Source organism: Mustela nigripes, chromosome 4, assembly GCF_022355385.1.
Source record: "Mustela nigripes isolate SB6536 chromosome 4, MUSNIG.SB6536, whole genome shotgun sequence".
In the NCBI taxonomy this organism is placed as follows: domain Eukaryota; kingdom Metazoa; phylum Chordata; class Mammalia; order Carnivora; family Mustelidae; genus Mustela; species Mustela nigripes.
The window spans coordinates 102,961,746-102,974,665 of NC_081560.1; the positions used below are offsets into that span (position 1 = coordinate 102,961,746).

Here is a 12,920-nt window from a genome sequence, read left to right on the forward strand (position 1 = left end):
TGGTGAGGGGCCGGTGGGATACTGGTCAGTCTAGACCCCCTTTCGTCCTTTGGCCAGAGAACTCTAGAAAATGTTAAAACAGTAGGGATATTTGCGTGCCTCTAACGGACAGCCTTTTCTACTTTCTCTCCTTTTACCTGGGACCTTTTACCTTGATGAAAGCAGGACGAGCCAGCTACCCCGTCATCTTGGAGGCAGAGTTTCCGCTGGAATTTCTCCAGAGCCTCAAATTCTCCCGCTGGCCTCGTCTTGCAGTGCAGTTGGTTTAAAGGTTGCAGACAAAGCAGAGAGCTCTCTCCTGATCCTGGGCCACTCCCTCTGTCATCAGTCATTGTCAATGGGAGATGTATGTGTAGCCGCACAAGGGCGATGTCTGACCCCAAGGGCGTTGGAAATGTTCTTAGAGAAGGCATTGTTTGCTCGCTGCCTTTGGAAGCCAAGCTCCAGACATCCTAGGGACTAGTCCCAGGCCGAGGCATGACTGTAGTCTGGGTGCAAAGAGGCAAAACTGTGCTTCTAAAACCTATGGGCATGTTAGTCCTCCTCCTTGCCCTCATTCTACCATGCTTCTGAATCCACGTCGCCTCCCCCCACTTTCCTTTCTGAAGTCCCTCTTTGCTCCAAGTCATGGGAAAAATTCTGAAACGCGTGGAGCCAAGGACCTCGGTCCTACTGGTTTTTATTCAAAGAACATCAAAACATAAATAACCAAAGAAATAAAGCCAACAAGACATAACACATGCATAATAGGGAAAAAATAAAATCATGCTCTTTCCAAACCCAGAGAGGCAGTTTCCTGGGAGAAAAGCAGAAAACGGGGCTGTTCTCTTGCCCAGATCAGGAAGGTGGGGCCCCAGGCTTCTGGAAGCACACTGGAAACTTCAGGTGTGCACAGACCCCATTGGCTGAGCCTCAGTGTGCGGTGTTTTGAAGGGGGGGCGGGGGAGGGTGTGGCCCAGTGGAGGGTGTGTGTGTGGCTGACATCCCTGCAGCGAGCATGTTCCATGGGACCGAGCCCCTGAGGTTGGACGTTGACTCCCCATGGATTTGTCATTTGGGCCCCCTGGGTGTTTCCCAAGAGTGAGTTACAACGGTAAAAACCTGGTGGGGCAGTAACAGTTTTGACAATGCCCGTGCGTAAACTTGAGATTACTTTCTGTCCTCTTCTGTTGATGGTGGTGCTGGTGGTAGAAGTGGGGAGTGCGTACAGACCCCAGGTGTCATTCCCTAAACCCTGTCCACAAGTAGACGTACCCCACCCCCGCCCGTGAACAGGTACCACGTGGCCAGTTTCTACCTCGGAAGCAGGCAGCCTGTCTCTGGACCTGGCCCCCTGTGGCTCTGGGGACCCAGGGAGATGGCAGAGATGATCGCATTCTGTGACCCTGAAGGAGTCTTTCCTTGCTTAAGGGAGGGGGCCACATCTGCCTCTGAGGGGTCAGGCAGAGTCATCTGCATACTGACCGAGCCTCAGACCTATGTTTTAATCCATTTGAAGATGACTTTATTATATCATTCCGTATGGAAATGACAGTCTCACAAACTCAGACCTTCTTAAACATGGAAATATTATTCTCTTGTTAGAAGCCCCATTCGGCTAGAAATCTGAGTACCCGGTCTTTTTTTGGTGCCCCCCCCCTTTTTTTTCCCCCCCCCCCCCCCCCCCCATTCCGCCTCTCCTTTTGGCTCACCGAAATCTGAGTGCCACTTTTCTGGGAAAGCCTGATATTCTGACTTCAGTTTTGTAATTTAATGATGGAGAGTTTCCTTAGTAAACCAAATTTAGAGTCCTAGAATGCTTATCTTATATCCAGACCTTGAACATAAAAGGCATTTTATACCCGCAATTGTTCATTTAATGAGCAATTGCAGAGTGCAGGCCGGTTAAGGGATTGAGCTATATGCACTATTATTGCAAGAAGTATTCCGAAATACCAGAAATAGGACGTAAGCTCTGATCAGGGAGACTGCGAGCACAATTACCTTCTTTTCAAATCCTTCTGTGACACTGCGGGAGGAAAAAGGACTTTGAAACTTGAAAGGAAAAAGCTTGCTTTCAACCTCAAAAGCTAGGAGGAAAGGGCTCTGAAATTTGCTCAGAATTCCCAATTCACCATTAGCCTGTTTCTTCCTTTAGCCTCAAGGCATTCTCCGCTTTTTGAAAAGATGTTAAGAAATTCAGTCACAATAGAGAGCCTAGTTTTGAACATGTTTCACTCGGTCCATTGAGGTCTGGGCTCCAGCCTTTGTGTGGGGTGAATTGAGCTGAACGGCTAGCTGGTTGGAGACAGGTGAACGAGGAGTCGCTGTGCAGTCGCAAATTCTGGCAAAGAAAGGCTTCCCCCCAACCCCATCCTTTATTTTACAATATGCATTCCTGTACAACGCTGCTCGTGGTAATATGTGAAGCTGAGCCCGTTCTTAAGTCAATACAGAGTACTTGGTTTAGAGCAACTCTTGTGAAGTTTGTCTTGTAATTGAAGCTGCTGTTGACCTTGCTTGGGGACCATTTGTAAAACCGTTTATTTAGCATAAACTGAAATAATAAACCCTCCTTCTCTCGGGCTGATTGTGATAGGGTGACATTAGTTTGATTTAATGATTAGCCGCCTGACCCTTCTGCTGGAGAGAGCGGCTTGAATAGAGAGAGTTCACTCGGAAGCACTCAGAATACTAATGAGCTTGTTAAATTTAGCATGGCTCCAACCACTTTTAATTCATCTAATGGGAGCAGCACTGCCTGGGAGAGGGAGAGGAAGAGGGAGGCAGGGAGACAACTGAGAATGTTCCTAGAGGGTCTGCACACTAGAGGAAGCCCACCAAGAGAAGTTTGCAGAAAGTAGCTAGCCAGAGCCTGGGGTCCGAGTTGTAAGTATTGCCCGTTGTCTTATACTCTTGTGTCTTCTCTTGTCCTGGGGGACGAGAGGAGTAATGGCGTGAAGACAGGATTTAAGGGAGCAGTTTAAAGGTCGATGTTAATTTTTTTTTTTTTTTTTTTTTTTTAAAGGTGGCCACGTGCATGCACCGTGAGCTCCTACTCAGCTCATTTTGCTAGGGGGACTGGAGGTGTTCTAGCTGACGATGCGGGGCAGGGTTTTATTTTTATATTGGAAGAACCCTCTGAAACTGTCATCTGAGGTCCAGGTGGGAAAAGCCCTGGCTTCCTGGCTCGCGGTATGAAATGGTGCAAGGGATTGTGAGGACATGCCCAGGAGCGTGTGTTCGAGTCCTGCTTCACGCAGCGCTCTGTCTGCAAGCCTTCATGGTGAACGGTCCTAGCTGTGCAGGCATCGAAGTGACTTCGGAGTTTTCAGAACTCATGGTACGGGGACTCGGCGCCATTTGCCTTTGGATGAGTTCGGAAAACCTGGGACAGTTTGTAAAATGTGATGCTTGGGCAGCTCTCCACTGGGGGCGGGATTTTGTTAACTTCCACTTGAATGTGGTTATACACAAGGAAGGAGGTACCAAGGGGGGTTATAATAACAGTATTTAAAATAATTTTGTTCCTGAGACTTTTTAGTGAATTGCATGTTTCCCCATGACCCCCGCCTCCCCCCCAGCCCCGAGTTAGCAGCTGTTGAACACAGAGAAGCAGGAACAGTCCTCTTGTGTTTGGCCGGGGAAGTCCATTGGCAGATGCTCCTAGAGCAGTGGGCTGTTTGCTTACATTTTTGCTGCCGACTTCTGCTTGTTGCCATGGTGGACAGTATGTTTCTGTCAATAATTTGGCCTGGCGTTGCCTGTCTGCACTGACTCTCAAACTTTATTGAACAACTCGGCACAACTGAACAAGATTAGACAGCTTTCGTCTTTTGGCTGACTGAAGTGGTTGCTAAATTTATAAGGGCAGGCAGGAATATTGCTTGGAAAGTTGCCTTTTCGCTGTGGAGAGCGTGCTCTCCAGCCTCAGAGCTGGTTGGACTGTGGAGCGTGTGTCCTGTCAAGTTTTGATCTGAGTGCCCATCAGGAACGACTTAGTACACAAGGTAAACTTCATGAAATATTTGTCTGCTGGAATTTTTTTGGAGAGGAGGGGAGGGTAGGTAACAGCGTGTCAGCATCAAAAAAGTCAGTCTGGTGAAAGTTTCTACACTCAAAAATTTCGTGCCTGACGTTGACTTTACTAAGGCAATTAGTTAGAATTTTTTCTTGTATTATGTATTTAAACTTTGCTTAGTTCCCCTTACAACTTTCATGTTCGCACGTGTTAGTTTAACTCACAGTGAGAAAAATAATAAAAGTTTAGTACTTGTGAAAAAAATCACTTAGCTGGAAAGACACCCCCTTTCCACTCCCCCCACCCCCCCTACCCGCCCCACCAATTACTTCCTTCTTCCAGGAGGCTGGGGAGGGAGGTGGTGGGGAGGGACGTGGGAGGATTCTGGTCAGACCATGCCAATTATTCAATTATTTGTGAAGTTGGATTCAACTGCTCATCATAAAGGCTTGGCTTCTAAGAAACTCACTCTATTATAGGGATGTGGGTTTAAGAGAAGAAAAGTTAATTTCTTTTAGGAAGATTAAATCAAGGGAATCCCGTTTTCAACCTGGAACAGATTAGCGGAGCTTGGTTATTCTTTTAGCTAGAGAACACTAATTACATGTCGCAGTGGCTCTTGGTCAGGGCTCACTGGCTTTCCAGACGGAAGGTCCACTCTCTGGAATACAGAATTTGCATCTCAGTGCCACAAGTTCATTTCAAGTTGAAATTGGGAATAAAGATTTTATACAGGCGCAAATTAGTGGAAAATATGACTTTGGCCATTGGTAAGTTATAGGAGTTTTTATAAAACCGACTGAGAGTTTAAATGTTTTTGACACCCTTTTGCTTTACAGAACTGCAAACCCTTATTCTATAGCCTGCAACTTTACTGCTAACGAATTACGAGGGCAGAGTGGTGCCTCCAAGTATTAGAAAGAAAAATAAAAATGTAGGTTTTTTATTTTTTCCTCCGTTATTTTGTTTTTAAATTAGCAAAAGTGTGGTTTGAATTGCCTTTGTAAAGATCGATGTGTGAAAATGGGGTATTACACCCATTTTGTTTTTCCTTTTTAGTAGTTACTTGATAGATTAAACTCATAATTTATCCCATCATTACAAGATTGAGTGGCGAAGATCTGCACAAAATGATGCTAAATAATGTTTCACAGTTATCCTGCAGTAGTCAGCAAATTCACCGTAAAGACCAGAGCATATCTCATTGTTTCTTCTGTTTTGCAAGTTATTTGCTAGCCTGAGAAACAAAACAAAACAAAACATGCTTATTTCTTCCAATCCCAGACACAAGCAGAATGATGAAAATTGCTCCTGGCTTTGGGTAGTTCAAGTCATTAGTCATCACAAAACAGTAGTCGTGACCGTAGGTTATATTTTCACTCTTACCCATGTTTATAGCTGCACTTCCTTCTGAAGTTGTGCAAACAGCCATGAAACTGGTAAAATATATTTTTCCTGTTTTTTAGGTGGCTCTCAGCCAGTTATTACTGCTTTATGAAATACTTGGAAGATCAGTTTATGTGTTGGGATAAGATGTATTCAGAATCTGTCCGTCCAAAATGTACAAGGCCATTATAGATGTATATTTCAGCTCAAGAATGGGACATCATTCTCAGATTAGATGTCCGAGCCTTACCCGAACAGCTTTGTTTCCACGAGCACTTACCTTCCAGAACAGTCTGCTGATGAAATGCAGGGCTTGTTTGGGAACACGGAGTGTAGAATGTGTGTATGACTCTTAACAGATGAATTGGCCCATTTGTTGTGGATTCAGATCACTCGTTTAGTTTAATTTTATGCATGGGCTCTTTGATCTGCTATTCTAGAAAGGTCATCCAATCACATTTGCAGAGAGCCCTAATGGGTAGATGGGAAGTTCCTACAGATCAAAGGGGACGGAAGTATTAGGAAGCTGGAAAACTGAATGTTTGTGGAATTTCGTCAAGCTGTTTCTGAAGTATGTGAAGCAGCGTCTGGACCCCAGCAGAGAAGGAGCCTGTGTCCGCATCACTGCCGCCTTCCTCACCCCCAGAGCCATCTTGCCCTGGGAATTAGTCTTACCCCATTTGTTCTTGGTTCTCAGCTCTGTTCTACATGTCTTGCAAAGGGTACTATAGGTTTACCTTTACCCCTCATAACTGGTGGGTCTTTTGTCCCATTTTTAGCTCCACTAAACCAGTGGGTTATATAGATCTGACTTAAAAAAAAAAAAAAAAAAAGGAACAAAAACAGGAAAACTTTTGGAGCACTTTAGGTCGTTCCATCCGCAGATCACCCAGGGGCGCAGCGGGTGTCCGAGCTGCCATCACGACCCCTGAGCAGCCCGGCTTCCTCAGACACACAGGGGGAAGCTGGACACCCATGGCCTCAGGCTGGCAAAACTTTCCCTTCACTTGGGACCCGCGGGGATATTGGCAAGTCCATAATGAACACCTTCCCTGGCAGGTTCACTTGTCAGCTGGCGATGATAATTTGTGGACCCCTTCCATCTCAACTATTTAATAGGCTCATTTCCTGCTCCCCTTCGCCCTCCGATTGGTATTTTGGACCCTCATTCATAAGGTTTTGTCTGAAGACTATGTCATCATGGCCTAGCTTTCAAAGTTGCCAAGAATGAGAAACAGGCTTCTTTGGCGGGGAGGAGGGCTGGAGAGGGAGACCTAATTGATGACTGGTTTTGAATCGTTCCTTCAAGTGGCTCACAGGGCTTCCATTTCCCCCTCTTTCTCTAGAGGATGAAAGTCCTGGACAGACCTATCACAGAGAGAGAAGAAACGCGGTCACCATGCAGCCACAGAGTGTCCAGGGCCTCGGCAAGATCAGCGAGGAGCCTTCGACATCCAGCGAGGAGAGGGCCTCGCTGATCAAGAAGGAGATCCATGGGTCCCTGCCGCACCTGGCCGAGCCCTCCCTGCCATACCGTGGGGCCGTGTTTGCCATGGACCCCCGGAACGGTTACATGGAGCCTCACTACCGTAAGTGGCCCCTGCCCCGGCCCGCGTGTCCCGGGAGCGCAGAAGGCTGGGTGCGTGGGCGCGCACGCGCGCTGCAGGGATAATTACGCTCATATTAATTTGTATCAGTGTTTAATTTACGGCCCAGTTTTTTTTTTTCTTTTTCTTTTTTTTCTCCTATATCCTGTCCATTCCTCTTTTTAGAGAGAGCCATTGTCTTACATCTCTAAACCAGTCCAAGCCTCCGCATGGCAGATATGAGGAAGGTGTCCATCTGTGGCTAATCCACATGGACCTTTGCTGCGAACGAGAACCAGATTTCTTCCACCCAAGCAGACACTGCAGGAGCAGAAGTGGTTGATGGGGGTAGTTATTAAAGTGGGCTGCACTGGCAGAAGTCCTGAACCACCGCGATCCTCGTTTTGAATGATTTTTGGCTTACTTGTTGAGTCTGAACAAACAGACCCTTTTTTTGAGCAAATCAGTGCTAGATTCCTTAAATGTGGAAGATTCTTCTACAAGTTTTACTGGCTTCTCTAACCAGCAGAGCAGAAACACGGGAAGCTTCTTTTCTAGCACTAATAAAGTTGAAATAATTCACTAGGACTCAGAACACAAATAAATATATGATAGCTTTCTCCAAAGAAAAATGTATAAGGGTTGACTCCGTTTGTGGCCTGTTTCTAGTTAAAAAAAATATACTTTGGTTGTGGAGGTAATGAAGTTCCTAGGTGCCAAAGCTAAAGCTCTTGGTTACAGATTTATCACCTTGGCAGGATACAGACTTGCCATTTAACCTTCCTGGCTCCAATTCCAGATGACCCATTGAGCTCCAGAGAAGGGGACTGGTTTGTGTTTCCCCTTTTCCACATCATTCAGAAATTTTAGTGTTTTAAGGCAAAAGGTCATTAGCCAGATGACTGATTAGCGAGGACAGCTGATTAGTGCCTCTCCCTACGCCCCCCCCCGAAAGTGCCCAGGATAAAAGCTAATTTCATCCCTTCGTTAGCTGGCTCGTAGCAGAGGGAAATGTTCCCTCATCAGGGTACAGATCAAAGAACCTGGAGCAGCCTTACGTCTCAGTAACTGCTTTCTCCCTGACCAGGTTACATTGTTGGTAAAGATGGAAGTCACACTTTTTTTTTTTTAAAGCTGCCATAAGGATGGAGGAAAAGGTTTTATGGATTCTTCTAGGTTTTTTAAAAAAGACTGCGACTTCTCTGATTAAAAAGTGCTTCTCAGCCCTGTGGCTACAGTTTTTACAGATCCAGAAGTGAGGAGAAGGTGGGCGCTCACTTCTTTTTCTGCCTTCGTTAAAGTTTATTTCGTTTTCTTTTAGGAGCAAGAGTTTACGATGGTGTTGGCAGGGTGTTCCTGTTTTCTCCGCTGTGTTTTTATCTGTGGGTCTCTCTGAGATAGCGTCCTTGCAGAAAATGTGAGGGAACCTACACACTTCCTCCCTACATTAATACTCCTGAGTGTATTTACTTTTTAAAAAGAATCAAGTCTAGTTTATTAGCCACAAGTTCCCTGCATTGTTTTCATCCTCATGTGTGAACACAAACTTTCCCAATCCCATATTTATGTTTTGCTTTCTGTTGCAGACGCCCACTAATTAGTGAGGTCTATAATTGGGCAGGACAGCTGACGAATACTTCTTGTCTGATGGATGGAAGTGAGCAGATGACCGTTAAGTCTCTGTCTGTGCCGTTCAACTTGCAGCTTGCTCTTGGTTCGTTTCTTCTAACGGTCGGCCCGTCCACCCCTCTCCCCTTCGTCTGAGGGATAGGCTTTCTGCACACCTGGGATCCTTGACACTCTTGCCAGTGTGTGTTTTGACCCACCTCTTGGGTCTCAGTATTAATTAGCACAGTGCCCTGTGGAGCTCTTAGTGGGGTTTGGAACGGTTCTATTTAGGACATAGACCAATACATTGGATGTCCCTAACTTTCCCCACTGTATTTTTCAAAGCACCGTTAAGACTGCGTGATGACTGACAGACTGTGGATGTTGCCTGTAACCAACTGACAGATGCCATTTTGACCAACCCCCGCCCTCCCAATATACTCCCTGAACGGGTCATAAGGAAATGAGATCCTTACATATACAACATGGATGGAACGATCTAGAGATCACACAGATTGGATTACCATTAAGGGGCAGAGGGCTCAACTTCCAGCTTTACCGTATAGTGGCTGTGCGGCATGGTCAAGTGTGCCGACCCCTCCAGGAGTCATGTCCTCACCATTTATTTGGTGTTGTAATGTGAGCGCTGCTCCACGGTGTTTTGCTGAGAATTAAGGGACACAATGCAAATACGGGATTTAGTAAAATCTCTGGCTCATGGTGAGTGCTTCAGATTATTATGGCACGTGTTTTCCTGTGCCCCTATTTCCTCCTGTTCCTTCCTTTCCATTGTCATTGCCATCATGACCATCATCACCACCATTATCATTGCCACCATCATCACCATCACCACCACCACCATCATCACCACCACTGTCACCCGTCACCATCATTCCTATCATTACTACCACTACCATCATCATCACCATTACCACCACTGCTACCATCATCACCAGCACCACCGGCACCACCAATATCACCATCCCCACCATCATCACCATCATTGTCACCACCACCATCATCCTGTTACCATCATTGCCATCATCACCACCATTACCGCCAGTATTGCCACCACCGACACCACTGCTGTCCCGGCCACCAACATCACCTTCACTAGCACCCCCATCATTACCACCACCACCATCGTCACCACCACCACCATCACTACCCTCATCGCCATCATCACTACCATGACCACCTCCACCGTCACCACCTATATGTGATGAGTTCCATCTCCAAACCGAGTTATTTTTTTAGTGCTGCAGTCATGTTTCTCTGCCTCCCTGAGATCTGCATCTTCTGGAAACAGATTAGAGATTGAGTGGACTATAAACTTTAGGAAGAGTGTTGGTGTGGTCAGCACTGTGTACGGTAGCCTTCTGAGCAGACCCTTTCTCCCCGAACCTTAGTGAATTGACTATATATATTTTTTTCTATTTTGTAAGTAAGGATTTACTTTAATAACAAATACAAGCAATGTATGTGGAAAAAAGAAAGCTACAGAATTATTCATATGAGATATTTTAAAGATATCCCCAAGGAGTTAGATAGGATGTAACTTTACTTTTTCTAGAACCGTATTGGATGTTTTAGTCTTATACCAGCATAATGAGTGTGTCTTGGCACTTTAAAATAAAATCTGTCTACCTTATCTGGATTTAATTATCCAGAGAAGGCTAATGAATGACCAATGCAATGCTGAAGTTGATCGATCCTTCCCAAATTTTTAGTGTATGAGAAAAGTGCTGTCTTTTTAAAAATGAGGCATGAAAGTTCGATCACGTTTCTTTGTCAGTCCCGCAGCAAAACTTCAAACCACAAGTTCACTGCAGTCAAGGTTCAGAAACATCTTTGTAGGCTGTTCCCCTTTCCTGTGAACCATTGTCAGAGATTGTCGGAGAGAAACAACCTCGTTGACAACCAGGTTGTCGGAGAGCAAAGACTCCTCTTATCCAGGGTAGCTGGGCATGTGAACACTCCCAGGAATTCCTTCGTTTCTCTGTGGTTGGAAAATGTGGACTTTCCAAGATGCCTAATTTGCGTTTCTATATATACTGACTTGGTATTTCTAACGTGTGGGCAGGCTTCCTGTAAGACCGGAAAAGGGAAAATTGTTTCTTCCCCCCTCTGAAGGACATCTGTACAATTTTTATGGCGCAAGACTTGATTATCCTTGGGTATGCAGTGTTACGTCCTCACAAAGGGTACTTAGGCTGGATTCAAAGTCTTTTAGGTTTTGTGGGTTTGACTTTAAAAAAAAAAAAAGAAAGAAAGAAAGAAATACCAGGGATAGCGGATACTTCAAACATTCATAACATATGTTTGGAATAAAATGCTCCCAGGGGCCACTGGAGGGTATGCTCTCCTGGAGGGCTGCCGTGGAGGGCTTGTATGTCAAGGCAAGAAAGTAGGCGTTCGAGCCGCACGGCTTAGACCTCAGACATGGTGTGATGCTGACAGGTCGGTGGCCGCAGGATCACTGGCGCTTTGTGACTGGGGAGAGCGTGGGAGGGGCTGGTTTGCAGAGACCTGAACTGCCTGCCCCCGGACTTGGGATTAGTACCCCCATTTCCCTCCAGAAGACTGCTCAGCAGTTTCCAGCTGCCTCTGCTCCGTGGGTCGCCAGGTACTTCGAACTCCCATCACCCTCGCGTCCCCTCACTGCCAGGCACGTGTGTGTTCTCTTAGGGACCTGGCGCAGGCAAGTGACATAATAGTTAAAGCATCCCTGTACCCTGGCCAGTGCCTAACTTGTTTACGAGAAAACATGTGTTTCATTGTCTTCTGTCTTCTTGGGGGAGTCTCGTTTTCTGACTGTCCCTGCAGAGGCTTTGTGGGGAGCGTCTGGGATGCAGGGAGTCCTGCAGCATAGGGGCCCCCACTGGTTCTGTTACGAGGAGTAGAAGGACATCCACTTTTCTAAAATTTCAGTTCTCTTTTTGCAGTTTGAGGGTCGTGAAGATGCTTTTCTTCTGCCCCCCGCTGCTCCCAAGCAGTAGTAATCCCTCACGGAAAATATGATTCATTCCTCCGTGCAAATGCTTTGATTGAAAACACACCACTGGTATCCTTCCTTATGGTTCCCCAGCTCAGATGACAGAACTATTAGTTGCTAATTAGCAAAACCTGAGGAATTAGCTTAAAGAAAAGAAACTGAATTTTTAATTGCTTGCATTTATTTTCTGTGGAAAGCTGATGTGCCAAGCCCACTTGCAGTCTTGTGTGCTAAAAAAAAAAAAGTAAATTTTTTTTTTCTACCTGTCTGTCTTTATATTAGGTGACTTCCTAGAGCCCTTAGAAATATACCTTCTAAGCAAGTGGAAGACAAGATGTGTATTTTACATATTTAATAGGTGCACCTGCTCACGTCTCTCTTACTATCTAGAGACAGAGAGACAGAAATGCCTACAAGGCACAGATGAACCATTTGGGGTCGACCACACTGCACAGACAGTGACAGTTCCCCGAGCACTCACCGTTCCATTCTCATCCGGGCTGTCTGTTACTGCCTTGGAGAACAGTTGATGAACCAATCAGGGGTGTTTGTGTCTTTCGTTTTGTTTTTTTGAAGATTATACTGCTGAGCCAGGAAGCCCGGTCGATGCTGGGTCATACTTTAAGGACTTTGCCAAACATTACTTCTTCCCCTGACAGTCTTGAACTGTAGGGGGATCTGGAACGGGGAGACACAGTCCACGAACCTTTGTAGAACTGGTATTTGTGAGCTCCAAAATAGCTCTGTGATTATTCTTGTCCTTCTATGAGAAATTGGATTTTCTCTCAGTAATCCAGAGGTCACATTGAAGGCTTGCAAACTGTGAGCCACTTCCAACAGGTTTTTTTTTTTTTTTTTTAGTATTTTTATTTATTCATTTGACAGAGATTGCAAGTAGGCAGAGAGGCACAGAGAGAGGGGAACGGAATCTGGCTCCCCGCTGAGCAGACAGCCCGATGCGGGGCTCGATCCCAGGACCCTGGGATCATGACCTGAGCTGAAGGCAGAGGCTTAACCCACTGAGCCACCCAGGTGCCCCTCCAGCAGGTTTTTAAGGAGCTATTGCAAGGTCACTAACTCAGTCTTGCTGAAAGTGGTAGATGTTTAGGGATAATCTTTAGGGTTTCAGGTTGAGTCTAACCAGTGAATCTTGATTACTCTTGGGCCTAATAGGACTGTGACTCTACAGTCCAGTCTTGGGATGTGACCTGAGAAGCTGGAAACCAGCAGTGAGAAAAGCTGTCTGGAAAGTTTAATTTGATTTTATTCATTGAATTTGGGGGGATGCATTGATTAGAGGAGAGTAGGGAGAAGTCTGAAGGCCATTCAGGAGAAGGATGGACAG

General features: G+C 45.8%; 1 protein-coding gene across 2 annotated transcripts in view; it reads left to right on the forward strand.

Annotated features, from left to right (window-relative positions):
• The window catches only part of GLI3 (GLI family zinc finger 3), a 263,860-nt gene that overhangs the window by 81,509 nt on the left and 169,431 nt on the right, over positions 1 to 12,920 (forward strand). For both annotated transcript variants that reach the window (XM_059397219.1, XM_059397220.1), the window contains exon 3: positions 6,733 to 6,975. In XM_059397219.1, the coding sequence (XP_059253202.1) occupies positions 6,733 to 6,975 (243 nt within the window). The remainder of the gene's footprint in view (positions 1 to 6,732; positions 6,976 to 12,920) is intronic.